Source organism: Uloborus diversus, chromosome 2 (assembly GCF_026930045.1).
Source record: "Uloborus diversus isolate 005 chromosome 2, Udiv.v.3.1, whole genome shotgun sequence".
Lineage (NCBI taxonomy): Eukaryota > Metazoa > Arthropoda > Arachnida > Araneae > Uloboridae > Uloborus > Uloborus diversus.
The window spans coordinates 185,137,112-185,155,589 of NC_072732.1; the positions used below are offsets into that span (position 1 = coordinate 185,137,112).

At 32.1% G+C, this 18,478-nt stretch overlaps 1 protein-coding gene and 1 long non-coding RNA gene across 3 annotated transcripts in view; one reads left to right on the forward strand and one right to left on the reverse strand.

Annotated features, from left to right (window-relative positions):
* Nucleotides 1-16,274, forward strand: part of LOC129217557 (CDGSH iron-sulfur domain-containing protein 3, mitochondrial-like) — a 36,306-nt gene extending 20,032 nt beyond the window's left edge. The window contains exons 4-5 of the mRNA XM_054851881.1: nucleotides 11,925-12,069; nucleotides 16,013-16,274. Coding sequence (XP_054707856.1) covers nucleotides 11,925-12,069; nucleotides 16,013-16,056 — 189 coding nt within the window. The 3' untranslated portion in view covers nucleotides 16,057-16,274. The remainder of the gene's footprint in view (nucleotides 1-11,924; nucleotides 12,070-16,012) is intronic.
* On the reverse strand, nucleotides 748-7,454 carry LOC129217558 (uncharacterized). 2 transcript variants are annotated; one of them, XR_008580226.1, is made up of 3 exons: nucleotides 7,415-7,454; nucleotides 6,245-6,323; nucleotides 748-918 (listed from the first exon to the last, which is right to left on the reverse strand). It is a non-coding gene; the product is annotated as an uncharacterized LOC129217558 (long non-coding RNA). The 2 variants fall into 2 exon arrangements; XR_008580225.1 differs by lacking the exon at nucleotides 7,415-7,454 and adding an exon at nucleotides 6,834-6,960 and having other exon boundaries at nucleotides 748-908.
* Nucleotides 16,275-18,478: the final 2,204 nt, after the last annotated feature.

Sequence of the window (18,478 nt, forward strand, 5' to 3'; positions counted from 1 at the left end):
ACAGTCGGAAGTGGACTAAGATAACAGTTGCTGCCTATCCTTTCCAAAAATGGAGTTATTTGCAGTTATTCAAATCCTGTCCTGTAGTTTAAGTGGGGAGAAAAATCTCTTCTTGAGAGGGGGGGGGGATTTCTGGATAACTACACAAAGAGAATAAGCATCAATGAACTGTTCATTTAATGCTGAAATAAACAAACCTAAATATATCTTTCATAATTTTATGTATACCTGAATTTTTTAGCCTTGCATTGAATACCGAAAAATTTATTAAAAATCTAAATTGAAAACAATATTTTTACATGACAAACAAGCATAAACTTTAACGCATTTGTTTTACAAAACAAATTCAAAACTCTAAATTTAGAGACTCAAAACAGAATTCCAGCTATTTCTCAATTTCTTTGCAAAATTATTGTTTGTTTTACCTCTTTACATTTCAATATTATTATACAAATGAATGATAATAAATATGATAATAAGCGTGACAAATCAGAAATACAGCACTGTTTGTATGAAGAAGATCAAAATTTCATTTAATTACACTATTTAGCATTTAAACACAGAATTTTTGTTGGTTTGCATGTCATTGCTGAAAGTCCAAAGACCATTTTAGCAACAAATTTCCTGAAGTCATCAGCATAATAAGAAGCATAACAAACATGAATGGCATTTTATGTATGGAAGCTTATTATTTTTTTTTTAAACAACTTCATTAGCTTTGATAAAGCTGTCATGCTAAGAAAACTTGGAAAATGATTTCTGGACATCCTTGTAAACTAAATATTGGAGATCATTCTATTATACAATTCTTTAAGCGAACAGTACAATACTATCATGAGTTTTCTAGAACATCTGCATCAGGGCTATAGTTCAGCTAGTAGTTGAGCTTTCTTCAAGTTGCAGAATATCTGGAAGAAACTAAAAAAAACATTAAGGGCAAATAAATTTAAAAGCAGAAGTAAAACTCTTCAAATGTGCTAAATCATCAATACAGCTGAACACAAATTGGCAGGAATGTTTTTTTAAACTAGTTCATAAAATTATAACTGGAAAATAAATAAACACACTTTAATTGAAATAGAGCTGTATTTCAACTACTTTGCATTAAGTGTGTTGTAAAATTTAATTTCAAATAACAGGATGTGTTTTAAAAACACTTGAAAAAGTAAAACACATATTACAGGGGAATATTTTACATAATTCATCAGTCCCTTTTGACTAGCATAGATTGTTTTTCATTTAATTATGTATATAAAATTATGTACATATTTGTTACTGTGCATCATCTTTGCCTTTAAGAAGAGAAATCATCAGTTTATGATGACTAAAATAAGTAATGAACGTTCGTAATTCTAAATTTTTTAGGAAACGTGAGAAAACTTGCTTGTTTTTTCTGCACCTCACTTAGGAATATTCACAACAAAATTGTAGAGGGAGGTGGGGCACGTTGGACAAAGGGACATGTTGTACGGGTTCCAATTATTTGAATAATATTAATATTTTTTATTTTATTTTTTGATCAACAAATAGCTCCTATGGTCCTACAAATCCTATAATGAAATCACATGGTACAGTTATATTGAACAAATTTTATTCCAGAAAGTGTTATTTCAGCAGTCCTGAGTACGTTTCAGAAAACTATGAATTAATTTTTTTAATGGTTTTAGTCAAGATTGCGGGAAAAAAAATTTAACTCCTGTCTTAAACTATTACGTGAATGCCACTACCTCATCAAAGCACTTACTTGTGATTGTGATTGAAAAAAATGTGAGTGCATACTAAAGAAATTAATTATAAACTGTTTTTGTTTGTTTTTAATATATAAATTTAAGTGAAGCAAAAATATAGAGAATGCAATATACTGATGCTTGAATTTAAATTCTTTAAAATAAAGCCACATTTTTTAGTAAATTCATTTATCTATACCTGATATTTCAGCTGGCCACATGAATCAGTTTTGAAAGCCACCACTGTTTTAGAGCATTTGAATTTCCCTTTATTTCAATGTTCTATTTCCTGACAAAAGTATTGATTTTCTAAAGACTTCAACAAATTAAGATAAGCTCTGATAAATTGAATATTTATTTATTTATATATTTATTTTTATGAGTGGTTGAAATGAACTCGGATGCAATTGAATTACTTTTTGAGTAGGTGAGGCAAAATAATGAACATGTAATAATGAATATAAATAATGAAAGAAAAATTACTTTTAAAGTTGATGCATTATAATAGTAATATAAGAAAATAAATAACTTTGATTTAAGGAAGCAGTTACTAAACACTTTATTTTGCATTGGTTGAAAACATCGGATGAATATCAAAATATCCAATATACAGTCGACTCCCGCTACAAAGCGATCCGACTTACGCGAAATGGCTATAACGCGATTTTTTCAACAGTAAAGAATTTTTGAGCTAGCGCGAATTCCTCGCCCGCAACATGAAAATTTTCAGAAAGGAACCGCGGTGAGTAAGTTCTTTTCGTGAACGGACCTTCATCCCTTTAGAATCACTGAGAGCAGAAGTACCCACACTGTACTAGTTTTTTATCGCTTATATAAATAACTACTTCTCATTTTCCATTATTTTTTTTTTCATTCTAAATGCGAAATTTAACGAAATATAACGACACCTAGGAGCACTGCTTTATCTAAAGTAGGTGAAAATAGAAAGAAAAGAGAACGTTTCTGACAATTAAAGAAAAGGTAAAGCTTCTTGAAAAGCTGAAGCTGAACCAAAAAATGCTTCGAACGGTAGCACAACAATTAGGTATGACGGTATGAGTGAATCTTCCATATGTATAGGTCAAGAAAAGGAAATCCATAAAAGTTCACCGAGTAATAGTATCCAAGCAAAATGCAAAAATTATGAAAATGGAAGCTGTTTTTTATTGTAAATTAAAGAAACCAGGAAGAGGGGTAATGCCATAGATGGAAACTTTATAAAAGAACCAATGAAGCAACTGTATTTAAAAATATATTAGAATAATTGCAGCATAAATTATCATTTTCACTTTTTTTTAAGTTACAAATATCATTACTGAATCAACTGTACGGTACAACTATAGGGCATTTGTTCTCCTTACTACATGCCATACGTACAGTACTGGTTTATTTTATGTCTTTCTTTCCCATTGATCATTGTTTTTGTGCATCATAGCAGTATTTTATGTTGAATAAAACGGCTTTTTTTTAAATACAAATAAAAATTTAGTTCTTTATGTAAGAAACAGTAAGGTATGGTTAAAAAAAGGTTTTTAACTGTTTAAGGTTGTGTTTACACGTGTCTAAAATGATTGGTTATGTTTATAAAAGTTTTTACGTACATATTTTCCACAACGCGAAATTTCGACTTATGCGAGGGGCAGGGTTGGCAAGGTTTTGGACACTACGGTAAAAATCCTGGTTTTTACCGTCCTGTCTAAAACCCTTGTGTCCAAAACTGTCTAAAAGTGTCCAAAACTATGTTTTTAGAAAAATTGTATTTTGTGAAAAAACATTAAAAACAGAATAAAATGTATTAAAGTAATGCTTTAAATTGAACATTTATTCAATAAGAACATTCAACTTATTTGTGCAGCTGATTTTAATCTAGTTACATAGAAGTTGAATTCTTGATTACAATTTCAATTTGTATGCATGAGTCTATATTATTTTTTATTTATTATTTTTTTGATAATAGTAACCAAATTTCCCTATGTTTATGCATGTGTGCAAATGAAAACAGGATTGGCAAGGTTTTAACCATCCTGTTCAAAACCCTTGTGTCCGAATGTGTCCAAAACTATTTTTTGGAATATTTAATACATTTATTCAATGTGGATATTCAAGTATAAATATTTAACTTATTTATGCAGCTGATTTTAATCTAGTTATGTAGAAATTAAATTCTTCAATAAAAATTTCAATTTGTATGCAGGAGTTTTTTTCTTCATTAACCAAATTTTTCCACATTTATGCATATGTGCAAAAGAAAGTGTTCAAAATATAGTTCAATAATTGACTTAAATGCAATAAATTACAAATTTTTGTAGTTACAGAATGTATTATATTAAAAATATGAACTAAAAAAAGAATAGCACAAGATTTTTATAATTAAGTGTTTAATCATCAATTTATTGTTCTTTAATCTATGATTAAAAAAGTGATTTTTTTTTAAAACATTACATAAAAATTATTTGCAAAAACGATTAAAAAAAAATTAAACTTTTTTTTTTCACCTCAATATTTATTGCACATTTAATAGCATTCCTTTGAGTTATAAATAAATGGAACTGAAATTAGTTGTCTTGGTCATAGACTAATAATAAGAGTAGACCGAGCTTTCTCATTCTTGCTGATGAAGAAAATTGGTTCATAGATGTATCATGTGACTAGTGGAAGGGCTTGGCGAAGACTTTGGCAGCATGGTTGCTAGATGGCAGCATTATCTATAGTTTGGCACTCGACATGTATTTTAAGACAATGTGTTTTCATTAAAAAAAACTTCCAGGTGGAGACATTGAACTATTTTTCTTTTAGTTATGCATTATTTTGACATTAGTAATAGTTTTTGATCAGTTTTCGGTAACTTTTATTTCATTTGGAGCTGTCAGCGCTGGCGTGAACGAAATGGCGTAAACGTTTTGCGTTAACGCAACAATGTACTAATCGGTATCTTAAATTGAAACTGTAGGTAAAAATCTTACCGTTTGCTGGTTCTTCTTGGTCGCTTACATCTTTTATTGCTTAGAGAGTTATTGAAATTGACTAAAGAAAATGCACAATACTATCTAAACGAAAAACTCACTATATTAACAAAATATTTACAACTTAGAATAACAAATTTACAAATCGGACTCCATAAAAGATCATTCTTCCGTGTTCCATCAATTCTATTTATTTTATTTCGCGCTGGCGTTGATCGTCTGCTACGATTAACGCCCGCTGTTGCTAGGATATCCACCAGTCACATGGTTTGGTTTATGAGCAGCAAAAGGGTTGCCATAGCTCGGTCTACTCTTATTATTAGTCTATGGTCTTGGTAGTGATGTGTATTTCTTTTCATAACTCTACTAACTGTTACATAAGGAAATTTTTATTTTAAGTAAAATATTTTTTAAATGAACATTTCTAGAAAAATATTATTGAATACTCATTAATTAAACTTCATTAATATCTATGTATTACGAATATTGCATCAAAACAAATTGATTATATTACACTCCTTTAGTTTTGGACAGTTTAAGACAGTTTTGGATGGTAAAAACCACCTGTCCTGTCCTAAACCAGTGTTTTGGACAGTCCAAAACCCAACCCTGGCGAGGGGTCTTGGAACGCATCCCTCGCGTAAGTCGGGACTCGACTGTATATCAAAATATCGGATATTTTCGAACCCTGATCTTTACAGATAATCTCAAAACCCCACGATGAGTCTTTATTTTAAAATGCAATCATACACTAATTAAAATTTAACTCCACATTAATCGAGATAGGATTATTTAAAAATCATTTTCCCACCAAATATCGAAATTTTTACGAACTTGATGTGGGGTGAGAGCTTCATGTACTTTATTTTTTTGCTGATCTAGAAGAGTAGAATTCTTCTAAAGTTTGATTCCAAGAAACAGGTTGTGTCATAATGACACACGATAGACGAGAAACATTTTAACTATTCATCAAATACTTTTGAACAGATTGTGTTTCTTATTCATATTTTTACATAAAATTATATACATGTGTCCATTGATAATGATCATCTTCTTCCTTCTTAAGAAGCGAAATGATCTGTTTACGACAAATGTACATATTGATCTCCGTGCTGCCTGAACGCAGTACATGCAACCATACAAAATGAGAAAGGAAGCGAGAAGAGTGTAATGTCTCACTTTTCTCCCATACCTGAAGGCAAGCAAGCCACTGCTTTCCTTCTAACCGACATTGCTTATCCCCACCACTTTTCGTCACGCAAAAAGATTGGATCATAACTTCAAAGCCCTTGCATAAAAAGTTTCACTTAAAAAATCTTTGATTCAGCATTTTATCATAAAAGTATTGATATTTCAACATGCAAAACTTTAAATGTACCTAATTTCTGACAAACAAGAGCTGTGGCTGGGAGGACTTTTACAATCTCAAAAGCCCATGATAACGGTCCTGATCTCAAAGGTAATTCAACCCTTGTTAAAACTTAATTATGTATCAATCATGGCCATAATTATTTAAAAATCATTTTCTCAATAAAAATAGAAATTTTTACTAACCTGAAGCGGGGTGATAGCATGCACTTTATTCTTCAGGTGATAAAGAAAGAGTAGCATGTAAAGGAAATAACAAGGCAACCTAAAAATTAGTAACCCTAATTAGAGCATAATAAAAAGTACCAACACACTACTTGAAACGAACTTAGAACATCTCAGTTTTCTGTTTATGATGGAACACACAGAGAGTGACATGCTTGTTGAATAAAAAAGAGTAAATTACCAAAATAACCAAAACTGCCTACAATTCATTAAATTTTTAATAAAATAGTACATTTTAAATTGGCTCGCTCAACCTAAAAAATCGATAAAAACTGCCGTGTGTCAAGCAAGTGTTCTACTTCATATCCACCTCAAACGCTTTGGCAAATTCATGTGGTGACATTAATTTCATAATTGAATTGACATTTTTTTTTTTTACAATTTTTAACTAATAAATATTTGGCAGAAAATGATAACAAATCGTTTTTCCTTAAATCTAAATGTTATTACAAGATACTGCCAGCAAGCATTGAAAGTTCTATAATTTATAAGCATTTTATTTCCTCTGCATCTCCTTTCAATAAACAAAAATTTGACACTAAATACTCACGTTGCATAAAGAGAAGATTTAACTTGGAGTTTTATAGCTTGAAGGAATATTAAAAACGATACATAAGTCAATTTTTGTCAATGATCGGCAAAAATAAAAGCCCTAACATTAAAACATAAGTTAAAATGGGTTTTAATATCAAGTCACATTTATTTAAAAAAAAAAATTCTGCAACATTCAGCATTTATAACACAAACCACATGTTAAGACATCCTCACGTACACCACAAGTGTGTGTTTTGTTTACATCCACTCGTCGCCAAGCACGAAATTGATCGCGCCAAACCGAATACAGAGATCTAGCGTTAAAAAAATTTAATTTACACAATTTAAACTTTTGCCTTGTCTTAAAGTGTTGTTTTTCAATAACGTTGTGATTGGAATAATCGATTTAACAGGAAAACTAACTATAAAAGACCGAAATAAAGTGTCAGAAGGAAATTTTAGCACACCGGAACACATGTTCTTGATATAATTACGCATTAGGTAAAGAAATAGGAATGGACTCACTCAAGTAAAGCTACATACGTATAATTTGAACATTGTAGAACAGTAATATGAGCATTAAAATCTTGGACTCACCTTTAATTTTCCAGATTCTGGGTTTTTCCACAGCACTGTCATACGCTCCATGTTAATCCTACGGGAGAAGAAGAAACACTGCCTCAGGCGGTCTTCGACCAATAGGAAAATGATGCCGCGTTGTCGTAACTCTGAAAACTACGTTTTCATATAGGGACTCTAGTTTTGCCAGAATCATTCTTGTTTTATCCAATGCCAGGTCTATGGGAGGAAGGGGGAGCAAGAGGGACTCTTTACCGGGTGGCAACGTCTGAAGACAGAAGTTCAGTTTACCCTATTTCTGTGTTTTTATCATTTATTCATTTATGCTCGACACAAAAACTTCCATAGGAGCTGGTAAAGGCAGCAGTTTTAGTTTTGTCCCAGCTCTGGAAAATCGAAAACGGCACTTGATTTACCGTCAAATGGGCATCTTTCTGTTAAAATGGATACGGATCTGTCGTAAACCTCCATATGTATTAAATTCAAGCTTCCGGAATCCGAAACGTAGTATTTTGTAGCTTTGTTTTTTGTTATATTTTGTTAACAAAAAGGAAAATTTCTTCTGAAATGAATTCGTATCTTTCATGAATTTAGAATTCAATAGCAATACTATAATGCGTTATGTAATGAAGTTATAAATTGCTTCTCCTCACCTCGTCTGTTCCAAACTGTGCGGATGAAAAAGGTAAAACAAACAAATGCCGTAGCTTATAACTTGCTTTGACGCTTAGTGAGTGGCAGTAATTTTTCATCGTGTTTGTGGGAAGTTTTCTTTTCTATTCTTCTGAAATTACATTACACCATAAACTGTCTGATGCCTGGGTTTTACGCCAAAGAAAACACGTGAATGGAATGTTTTACCCTTTTCTTTAGTATTGTTAATCACCGCAAGGTAGCGTATTCAAGCTCTGGAGTTGCGAATAGTTAAATATCCAAATAATCAGAACTCACTGAGTAGGATCGAGTGGAGCCATGGCTTATTTTTCAAAAATTGCAATCATGTTCATGACCGTAATTGCTATGGCCTTTGTGTTAGTAAACAAACAAGCAAACGAGGAAGAGTTGAATATATATTCTCTTATCAAGGTTGATTTTTTTTTTACTAGTTTGTAAGAATAACTTTTCAGTATTAATTATTATGTAAAAATATTTAATCTTGATTTATTATATTCATCTCACGATGCAATAAATGATATGCTATTTGAATGAACTTAATTTTAGAAATCTCATTTAGTTCGCTTATACTCTAGGAATTTTGCTTTGCTGGAAAACATTGTAGTCCATTTATGAATGTTGTGCTATTCTTTGAGTCCTTTGAATGTATACTATTCATTTTTTTCTTTATTTGATTTTCATGTGCAGTTTTACTATTTTTCAGATTTCAGAAAATAAAGCCGAAAAATGTCAAGGTTCCTGCATAATTCATTAAACATACTAAATAGAGTAAAAAAAGTGCCAAGTGTTTACATTTTCTTTAAGTAAATATTTATATTTTTAATTTGTTTAAGTTCTTATGTAAGTTACTTTATTAATGGATTTGAAATATTATTTGGCGTAGTTTTGTATTCTTGAGTATAGAAATCGATACTTTTACTACAGATGGGCTTACAACTTATGAAATGGAATCAACACTGTACTCGGAGGTTTCCTGATCGGGGTTAGTCAATGAACGCAAAAACATAAAAAGGTTATCAGTTTCGTATTGATGTTGGTTTCTGATTGGGCTATTTCTTGCTGTTGCTGACAAACTAAAATTCTTTGAGAGACTTAAAATTTGAGCAATTAAATTAAAATTGGTAGCCTTTATTTTCTGGGTAACGAAAATAATCTTCTTTTGGGACACAAAGACTTTTAAAAGCAATACAAAATCAAATCAGGAGAAAAGAAGTTGGGCCGCCCGTGACATACAATTTTAATATGTGACTTTTTAAGATGCGATAAAAAAGGCAATCAGTCAAAAATAGCTTATTTTCAAAGTGTCTAATTGAAATTTATTCTCTCTAATGATTATTTATGGAGTACTAATAAATAATTTTATCCCAACTATAAATGCTTTAGTCAATCCATTATGCATTATTCTTGAAAAAGACAATAAAATCAAAAGCAATTAAAACCTGGTCCCTTTTGGGACTTCGAGTTATCAAGAGTTTACTGTATTTATACAGGGGTACATTCCCAAAAAAAGAGAGAAAAAATAGCCAACAAATACAACCAACAAATACAAAATAAGTATTTTCTATTTCTTTATTTAGTTGGTATTTTATATAATGATATAATTTCTACATTAAACCCATCTGACACAGATCTTTTCTTTTTTCAATCAGTGTGACCTATTCTTTCAAATACTTATATCTATAATTATTAAATTTTGCTTTATCATGACATAAATTTTATTCACTAATGTTTATTTATGAATCCTTCTGAGTTTAAATTATCATTACTCAAATAGGATTTTTAAATACACATTGTATCATTTTTCCTTCTTTTTAAGGTACTGCAGTGCTCCTGCTCAACCTGTTGTCAAAGGAGTTATTGCGAAACGTATTCCTACTTTTGTTAATTTGGAAAAGGACAAAACATATTCTTGGTGCTCTTGTGGTTTAAGCAAAAAACAGGTTAGTCATATACTAAAGAGATTTTTTTAAAAAAAATTAAACTTGTATTTGATGTGCATTATCAGTTCCATTGAAATGCAATATACTCTCGATATCTCAAAGACCTTGATTCGACGAATAATTACTTTTCCCCTTGATTTTGCGTATTTATCTAATGTTGTTTTTCATTCTTATGTCAAAAAGTTTTTAATCAAAACCTTGTTATGTCGAATATTTTTCGAAGTCAGACATTGTTCCGGAATTCCAGTTTATTATCTCAAAGCAACTTCAGGAATGTTTCCAAAAATTTCTCACACCCTTTGTTATTTCCCTCAGGGATTAGATATTAATCCTGTGAAGCTAATCTACTCTCACTTTTATTCAAGAGCTCTGGGGCATCAGAAAAATGTAAGTCCTAAGAAACCCAAAAAATCTGCCTAGAACTTTTTGCCCCCTTCTCACGTCACTTTGTTTGACCTTTTGACCCCATTTCCACCTTTGTAAAGAAGAGATGAATGGAAAATCCCTTTAGAGACACGGGGAATGGTTCAATCCTTTGTTAAACTTCTTTCGATCTGGGACGCTCGAAACTTGTTTGCAAATTGGTAATCCAAATCTTTGATAAGTTTAGTCGTGGTAAATCACTGCATTTTGCTACTTCACTTGAACACTCTTTTTTATTAATTTTTCTCTATTATTTTAGGCTCATTTTAAAAGTTAAAATTTTTGTTATTATATTAATACTTTTTTTCAACTTTCATTGCATGTTTCCACTCATTTTTAACTACTGTGACTAATTTTTAGAGTATTATTTTATAATGATTTTGACCTTGTTATCTCGAAAACTCAATGTCTCGAATTTTTTTTTACCTTCCCTTCAACTTAGTGATATCGAGAGTATAATGTGCTAATATTCAATTGTCTCTTGTTTAATGATACTTGTGAATTGTGTTCTAAGAGATGATCAATTTGAGGAAAAATGACCAAGGTACAGGTTACGTCTTTGAAAAATGTAGGAGAGGAGGGTGTAATTTGAAAGAATGGGGATCACACATTTGAATGCGGGGAGGTGCTTTGTAGCATATGAGGGGGATGCCTTCCCCTGCTTAACTGATACTGTTTTACGTAGAAGGTACATGTACAAAGCTGGCCGTTGAGACTTGATCCTTCCCCCTTATGAAAATTTCTGGATCTGCCCCTGTTCTTTGGTTAAAATGTGGGTACACAGTAACGTAGCCATGGGGGATAAGTGGGTCATCGAAAGATCAAAGCAATGAAATTATCTGCATGCACACATATGTGTATATAATATTCTGGGCCTGTAATTGCATTCTTTGGCCTTTCATTTCGGAAAATTTCCTGCTGAGTGTTCTCAACAAGGGGCCCATATCCTTAACGGACCCAACAACCTAAGAAATTGCAGAAAAAACTGGAAAAAACTAGCACTGAGACTTTATTAACGTTACAAATATACACTGCTAGCCTCTTGGGAGGGATTTCCTTGCAGAGAGTTGGAGGGGGAAGAGGCAAAATTTATAGATGCCAGCCTGGATGGTAGAGTTAAGTTATAATAGAAATTTTTAGATCTCACTGCTGGTTGGGCCACTGGATGATGCAACCAGGTGAAGCAAATTTCTATGACTTCCCTCATAACGAGAGTAAAACAGTCATCTCCATCACATTAAGACAAAGCCTGCCTCAATGATTGAAATTGGATAAACATGATTTAACAATGTAACCCTGCATATTCAAAATGACCCCATTTTACGGTCTACGGTATGTCTATTTCATACCTTTTAAGATCTAAACTGCAGTATATTTGTAAATTTAAATTATTTTGTTCTAAAATATTCATCCATTAGCGTTTAGTGTGCAAAACTCGTACCTTAATACATTTTTAGTGTTTTTAATTGCTTTTTCTATTTTATTCTTAGCCTTTTTGTGATGGATCACATAAAAATGATCCGAACCAGCTCAAGCCTGTTCGCTTTACACCTTCCAAAACTGGACGGTTCTTATTGTGTCGTTGCAAGCAAACTAATAACAGACCTTATTGTGATTTAAGTCATGTGAAAACATGTAAGTAATTGTTGTATTATGAAATGAATACTTCAAATTTTGTTTTTATTTTAAAACGTTATTGTAAAATTTTGTGTCTCTCAGTTATACTCTGAATAGTATTTCAAATGTTCCAAGTAGGATTAAATTTATTCATATACAGTCGAATCCTTTTTGAGAGAAGTTCAAGGGACCAGCGAAATTATTTTACTCTAATGTAAGTTTAGCTACAAATGACCAATGAGAATTTTGCTGTAACAGACTTTGTTAAAACAAGATTTGACTGCAATCCTAAATCGTGCTCATTTGCATTTTTCTTTCATTTCATTTTTTTATTGCTCAATCCATTTACATGGGAGTAATTTTTTACACATAGTTTTGCACTTCGCTACTGGAATTTTGAATGTTGGTTTTTAAATGTGATATATTAGAATTTAAGGAACCATTACGTGTCATGGTATGCAGGATATATAGTAACAGTACATTTTAATAAATTTCTTTTATGCACTTCTCAGTCAAGTTTATGTGTTTTGTTCACGCAAACTGTCAAATTTGAAGTTGATAATCTTTGAAATCAGGTATTTGGCAGTGGTGTAGGAGAGGGGTGTCTCCGAGTTCAGGCCCCTCCCTTGAAGCTCAAAGTTAAAATTCTGTGAAGATGATTTTCATTGACTTATGAATTTTATCTATTTATGATGACTTTTTAACTAAATGAAAATAAATGTAGATGTGAAATTTTAATCAAATCCTGACAGCTTCGATTTAAATTTTCAAGTATCAGAGTTGGTTACTTTTTGCTTGGATGCCCACCCTTGAGGAATTCTTGCTACGCCGCTGGTGTATGATTCAAATAAAAAAACTGGTTGAATATTAGTGTATAACTCAGGCGTGGATCCAAAGCCCCCCCCCCTTTGGATCCGGGCATGGTCATGAGTCTTGACCCCCCCCTCCCTCTCTACCTTAAGTGACAAAAGATAGCCTAAAACTCAGTTTTGGGGACTTCTATTTTGAAAAAAATTTCCCGGGCCTCCTATTTGTGCTCAAAAAATAAACTTACACTCCCCCCCCCCCCCCTCTTCTGAGAATGACCCTCTCCAAAACAGGAAGCTGGATCCACCCTTGGTATGACCTGTTGACATATTTCTTTTTAAAAACTTTTGGAATCTGTTTCTTGATTTAACATTTTGAAAGAACACTTACTATATTTGCAACTATTGTTTCTGATTTATTCAATCTAAAGCAAGTGTTTTCACAGATCTAGATATTAGGAAACTTTCTGAAAGATGTACTTTTTGAAAGTACAATGCTTTTAAGAGAAAAAGTGTCCTGGAAAGCTTTTAAGGAAATCCCTGCAACATTCCTTTCAAACTTAAATGATTCCAACTTTAAATTTATCGTGGAAAAAGGCTCATAAAATTCGAAGATTTGTGTTTTTATAAGTTTGAAAGTATATTTTGAAGCAGCATTTGGACTACATTCTACAAATTAATGTCAGTTAGTGAAGAGCAGCAAAAAACATTTTTTTGAGACATCAAGGACTTGGAGTGTAGATATCATGGTAGGTGGAATGTCAGTATGATAGTGGGCAACAGTTCAGTTATTACACGAAGAAGATCCTCAAACTCCAAGAGGTACTATTATGGCAACTGTTCTGATCACTACAATTTCTAATTAATATAAAATTAATGATACATATTACAGTTGGCTCTCTGTTTAACGATTTTCAAGGGACCACAAAGAATCGTACTTAAGTAGAAAGCATCCTTAAATAGAATGCTTTTATCACTATAGTGGACCATCTGGTACCCTGAAAAGCCGTCGTTTAATAGAGAAAGTCGTTAAATAGAGCGTCGTTAAACAGAGAGTCAGCTGTAGTTTGTAAATAAAACTTTCAAATATTTCGAAAAGACATTCTTTTATTCAGAATTTGTATTTAAAAAAACGTTTTTTTTTTTTTGCTCTTATATTCAAGCCCATTTTATGAAAAATCCTTAGGTTATTACATCAGTAATTAATTTAAAAACAGTTGGATTGACAAAGATACATCTAACAAAGCACAATTATTAAGTAAAATTGTTTGCACAAGGCAGTGTTATGTTTTATAAGTGTTAGGATTAATATCAAACTTTTCATTACTTTTTTTTAAAACCATGTTTGAATAAAAAAAATTACATCTGCGTGCCTTAAAAAATCTGAATTGAAATTGAAGTACACTTCCAACTAAATGCATTTTCATAGAATTTAGCTGTTTTAGTAAAGGTTAGGAGTGAAAACTAATGCAACAGAAAGAATTGAACTCATGCACTTTATTAGTCGTTAGCAGGAAAACTACTTACTATGCCTCAAAATCAGGGTTGACAAGTTTCTGCCGAGGCGGTTAAAACCATTGTTAGAAACCGGTGAAAACCGACATGGCAAAAACCACTTAATGCCACATTTGCGGCAGAAACTGGCAAAATCTCACGAAATGAAAAAAAATTAAATTATTGACATGCAATAGGAAGTGCATGGAAAAATAATTAACCAAAGCACAATTTAAATACGATATTACCACAATTTAAAATCAAATGTTACATTGTTTGGACCCTGTAGTTGCTTCTTAGAATAGGTGGTTTCTAAAATCTAAACAGTTTCTCAATCTAATATGTACAAATGAGAAACTTTATAATATTCTTGCAACAGAAGAGCTAGCAGGCAATGCATGAAGGAACAAGCAATGTTTGTGAAACTTTCATCTGTTGTATTTTTAAACTGGTTCACCGTGTAGTAACTGGGGTAGTGGGAGAAATTCGACTGGAAAAATAAGTTTCGAGAAATAGGGCCAATTTGTTTTGCAAAGCTGTGACATTAGGTACAAAATCTATATTAATATTAGCCAGTAAAATTCTGGCACTTTCTTCTTGAAGCACGTGATAATTTCAATCACAAACAATTTAGATGAAGCATATAAGTGAGCAAATTAAAATCAGAAATGCCTTTTAATTCTGTACGTCACTCCTCTTTTCTGAGCACCTATATGATTTTTCATCCTTTTGTTAGATTAATCCAAACATTACGAGCATCTGCAATTGAATAGTTCCCTTTTCGAACTAAATCAAGGGCATTAGCATAGGATTTTATTTTTTTAAATGATGAAATGAAGTTTAATTTTTTAGTTTACTTAAACAAATATCATTTAGTAATTACTTAAGTAGTTAAAGATGCTTTCAAGTTTTTGCCAGTTTCTGCCACTGGCAAGGCAAAAACCAGTTTCTGCCGGCAAAAAGCCATTCCTGCTCAAAATAGCTCGTACAAAAAAGAAATGATGAATCAAAGTATCAACTGCTCTTAGCAGTTTGAAAATGACCTAATTACAAGAAACTAAATAAAGGCGCTCACAACAGAATAAGCTAAATGTTAGATTTGACGAAAACTATGAACCTAATACATTGTCTGGAGGTTTAATGAAGACTTTCTTTTCTAATCTTTCCAAGGTTTTTTTTTTAATGTATCATATCTTTAGTTTCTCTTTTTACGAATACTTTCTTTCTCTGTTAAAAATACCAACATACAGCAAAAGAAAAAACATAACTCACAAAAAACAAATTTATGAAAGGGACTAAAAACAATAACAACCAAATAAATAAATAAAAATTAAAAAGAAAAATAAAAAATAAAAAAGAAAAAGTTCTGAGAGGGTTAAATCCAGTTTTGGCTTTTGTTACTGAAATTTCTATTCTGAATTTTATGACTATTGCTATAACTCGATTTTTTTCTTTTCTTCTTACTCTTCTTTTCTGGACTGATTTAATTGAAAAATGTCCCAACATCTTCTTCTAGTAAAAATTCCACTTTTTGATTATTTTCGAAAAATCTTGGTTAAATGTTTTCCATTTTAAATTATCTGCCTACCTTTTTATTCATTCAAACTATTTCAATTCAACATAATAACATTTGATTTTTTAAAACATTTTCTGTTTTTTAGTTATACCTGAAAGCTTAAGGAAAGTCCTGAAAATAAAGTTGTAAAGAACTCCATTGAAAAATGAGTGCAGCTACTGTTTTCAAACTTAAACATACATTTTGTTATTTCATTATAATGTGTAGCTAAATCCACTTCTGTTTGAAAGGTTATTTTTGCTAGTTTTTTGTTTCTTATTTCCATGATTGTTAATGTTTGAAATATAGAAGACTCTAGTTGATGTAGAGAAAAAAAATTCATTAAAATATTTTTTGATTTTGCCTTTTTTTTCTCTTTTGTAAAAGTTGTAAAACTAAAAAAAATATTAAAATGAGAAAGTAAATTTGAGGAAAACTTTCAGTCAGTAAAGTAATTATCTGGGGGTGAAAAAAGCAATGTAGTACAACTCATGGTAAAAGTGCATTATCTCCTTCTAATTGGTTTTTGAAAAAATAAGCCCTTTGCAGATTTATCTTGAGGGTAATATCACAAGTATTCAGCTACTATTAGTCATAAGAAAAGTGAGTTACTGGATTGTCATACTGAAAAATATAACTGAATGCAATACCATTTAGCAAAGAAATAAATGTTAAAAAAATATGGAGTTACACCACTTTTACAATGAACAACATTGTATCATTCAGTTTTTTTTTTTTCATAACAGATATTTCTCCTTCTTTCTATTTTGTTTAAAAAACACAAATACAAATGTTGACCAGCAACAGGCTCTGGGCCCAGCTAGGCTGTTCCTAGTCAATTAATTAGTCCCCAATGAAGATCCTCGGCCTCTCTTCCCGTAAGCTGTTCCAAGTACTCACAACAACCCTACTAAAGTAGTAATTTTTCAGGTACTACCCACCCCTCACTTCATAAGAAACTTTTTTAAAAAGAAGTATGAGCCTTAGCAAGGTTTTTTATGGTCAAAGTTTAAAAAAAAAAATACATTCACTGAAAAGTTTTTGAGTTATTCCATTTTTTTTCTCCTATATTATAAAGTGTTTAAATTATATTGTCCTACACATGTACAGTGTACATATTCATCTAGCATTTTCTATGTACTTCTCAGTTCAGCTAATATTTTTACTACATATGGGATGTGTTGTAGAAATACATCCAAGTGAGAGAGCAATCTAGTTGAATACTATTAGAGCTAGCTTTTTCAAAAGTCGCACAAGAAACTCCTGCATGTTCCAGGGGTGCCTTCCCCCTAAAAGCAAAGGCACCCCCCCATGGTATTGCAAAGCCCCCCCCCCCTCCCCAAAAAATGAAAATGGTGGACACCCCTGGCATGTTTCATACTGCTGATCTAGGATATGGTTTATCTATGAATGCAGTCGTGCATAAATAATCAATTAATGTTCCACATTTTTTAAGCAACCCACAAACAAAGCCCAAGCCTAAATCATCATGTAAATTCAGGAGCCAGAGGTTGATACAAAAATAATTTTTGTAGGGGCCCCCGGTAATTGAACCCCCCTTCCGCGTTATACATTGTTTTGTGGCAAAATTTTTATGACTTTATTTTTAAGTGTTTTTTTATGGACCTTTTAAGGCCAATTACAGTCCGACCTAGTTAAACCACCCCCTGAAAAACCGCCATCCTCTTAGTTCGCCAAGAAAGACTGAAAAAAACCATTTCATATTGGAATGTAGTGCAAATTCCCTCATTAAACCGCCACCTCACTGTCCGCCAACCGCCATTGATTTTCGATGGAAACTACATACTCAGCATGTTAAAATAACTGTTTAAACCGCCATATTGAAAGCAAGACTAGAGAAGATAGACTATACAATGGGTACTTTTCAATACCCTCTATTCAAAGAATGTCAGGCAGTTCAAAGTAGGAGATAAACCATTTACTAGAGCGTAACTATGTACACAGAAATCATGCATATGCCATCACTTGCACCTGCCACTTCTTGTTGCCCACAATGTGTTGCCCTTAACAAATTTCCCTAGATTAGTCACCAGGTAATTGTCCAGCTTTCTTTCGCTCTCTGTCAACATTCAGCTCCACCTCTTCTTTCTGGCCATTTACCCATTAATCCGTCCCTTGCGGAGCTCAGTTCCCCAAGGAGCATTCTTTTCAATATCTCCAAGTATTCTTAACCTGAGCTTATCAGCTCTTCCACGTTTCTACTCTTCATTTTGACATTTCGCCTTTACTGAGCTATTCTCCACCCCTTCTTGGATCTGGTTTGGGGCTTGGGGGAGGGAGGGGGTGAGGCGAAACCTTTGACATCTTATGCAGGTTTTGCAAACGACTGTTGTTTTTAGGTATCAGCGTTCTATAACGTCCTATTCTCTCATTTTGCAGTGTAAAAATGTCGAAAACTATTTTAAGCGCGCACGAAAAATTCTAATTTGTGAGTTTAAGGAAAAAGATCTAGCTGCAAATCAGCAATCTATTGCCAATCATTTCTCCAATATTCTGGGAAAAAAAGTTAACTGAAGAACCGTTAGAGATATTCTGCAGGAGAAACAAAAGT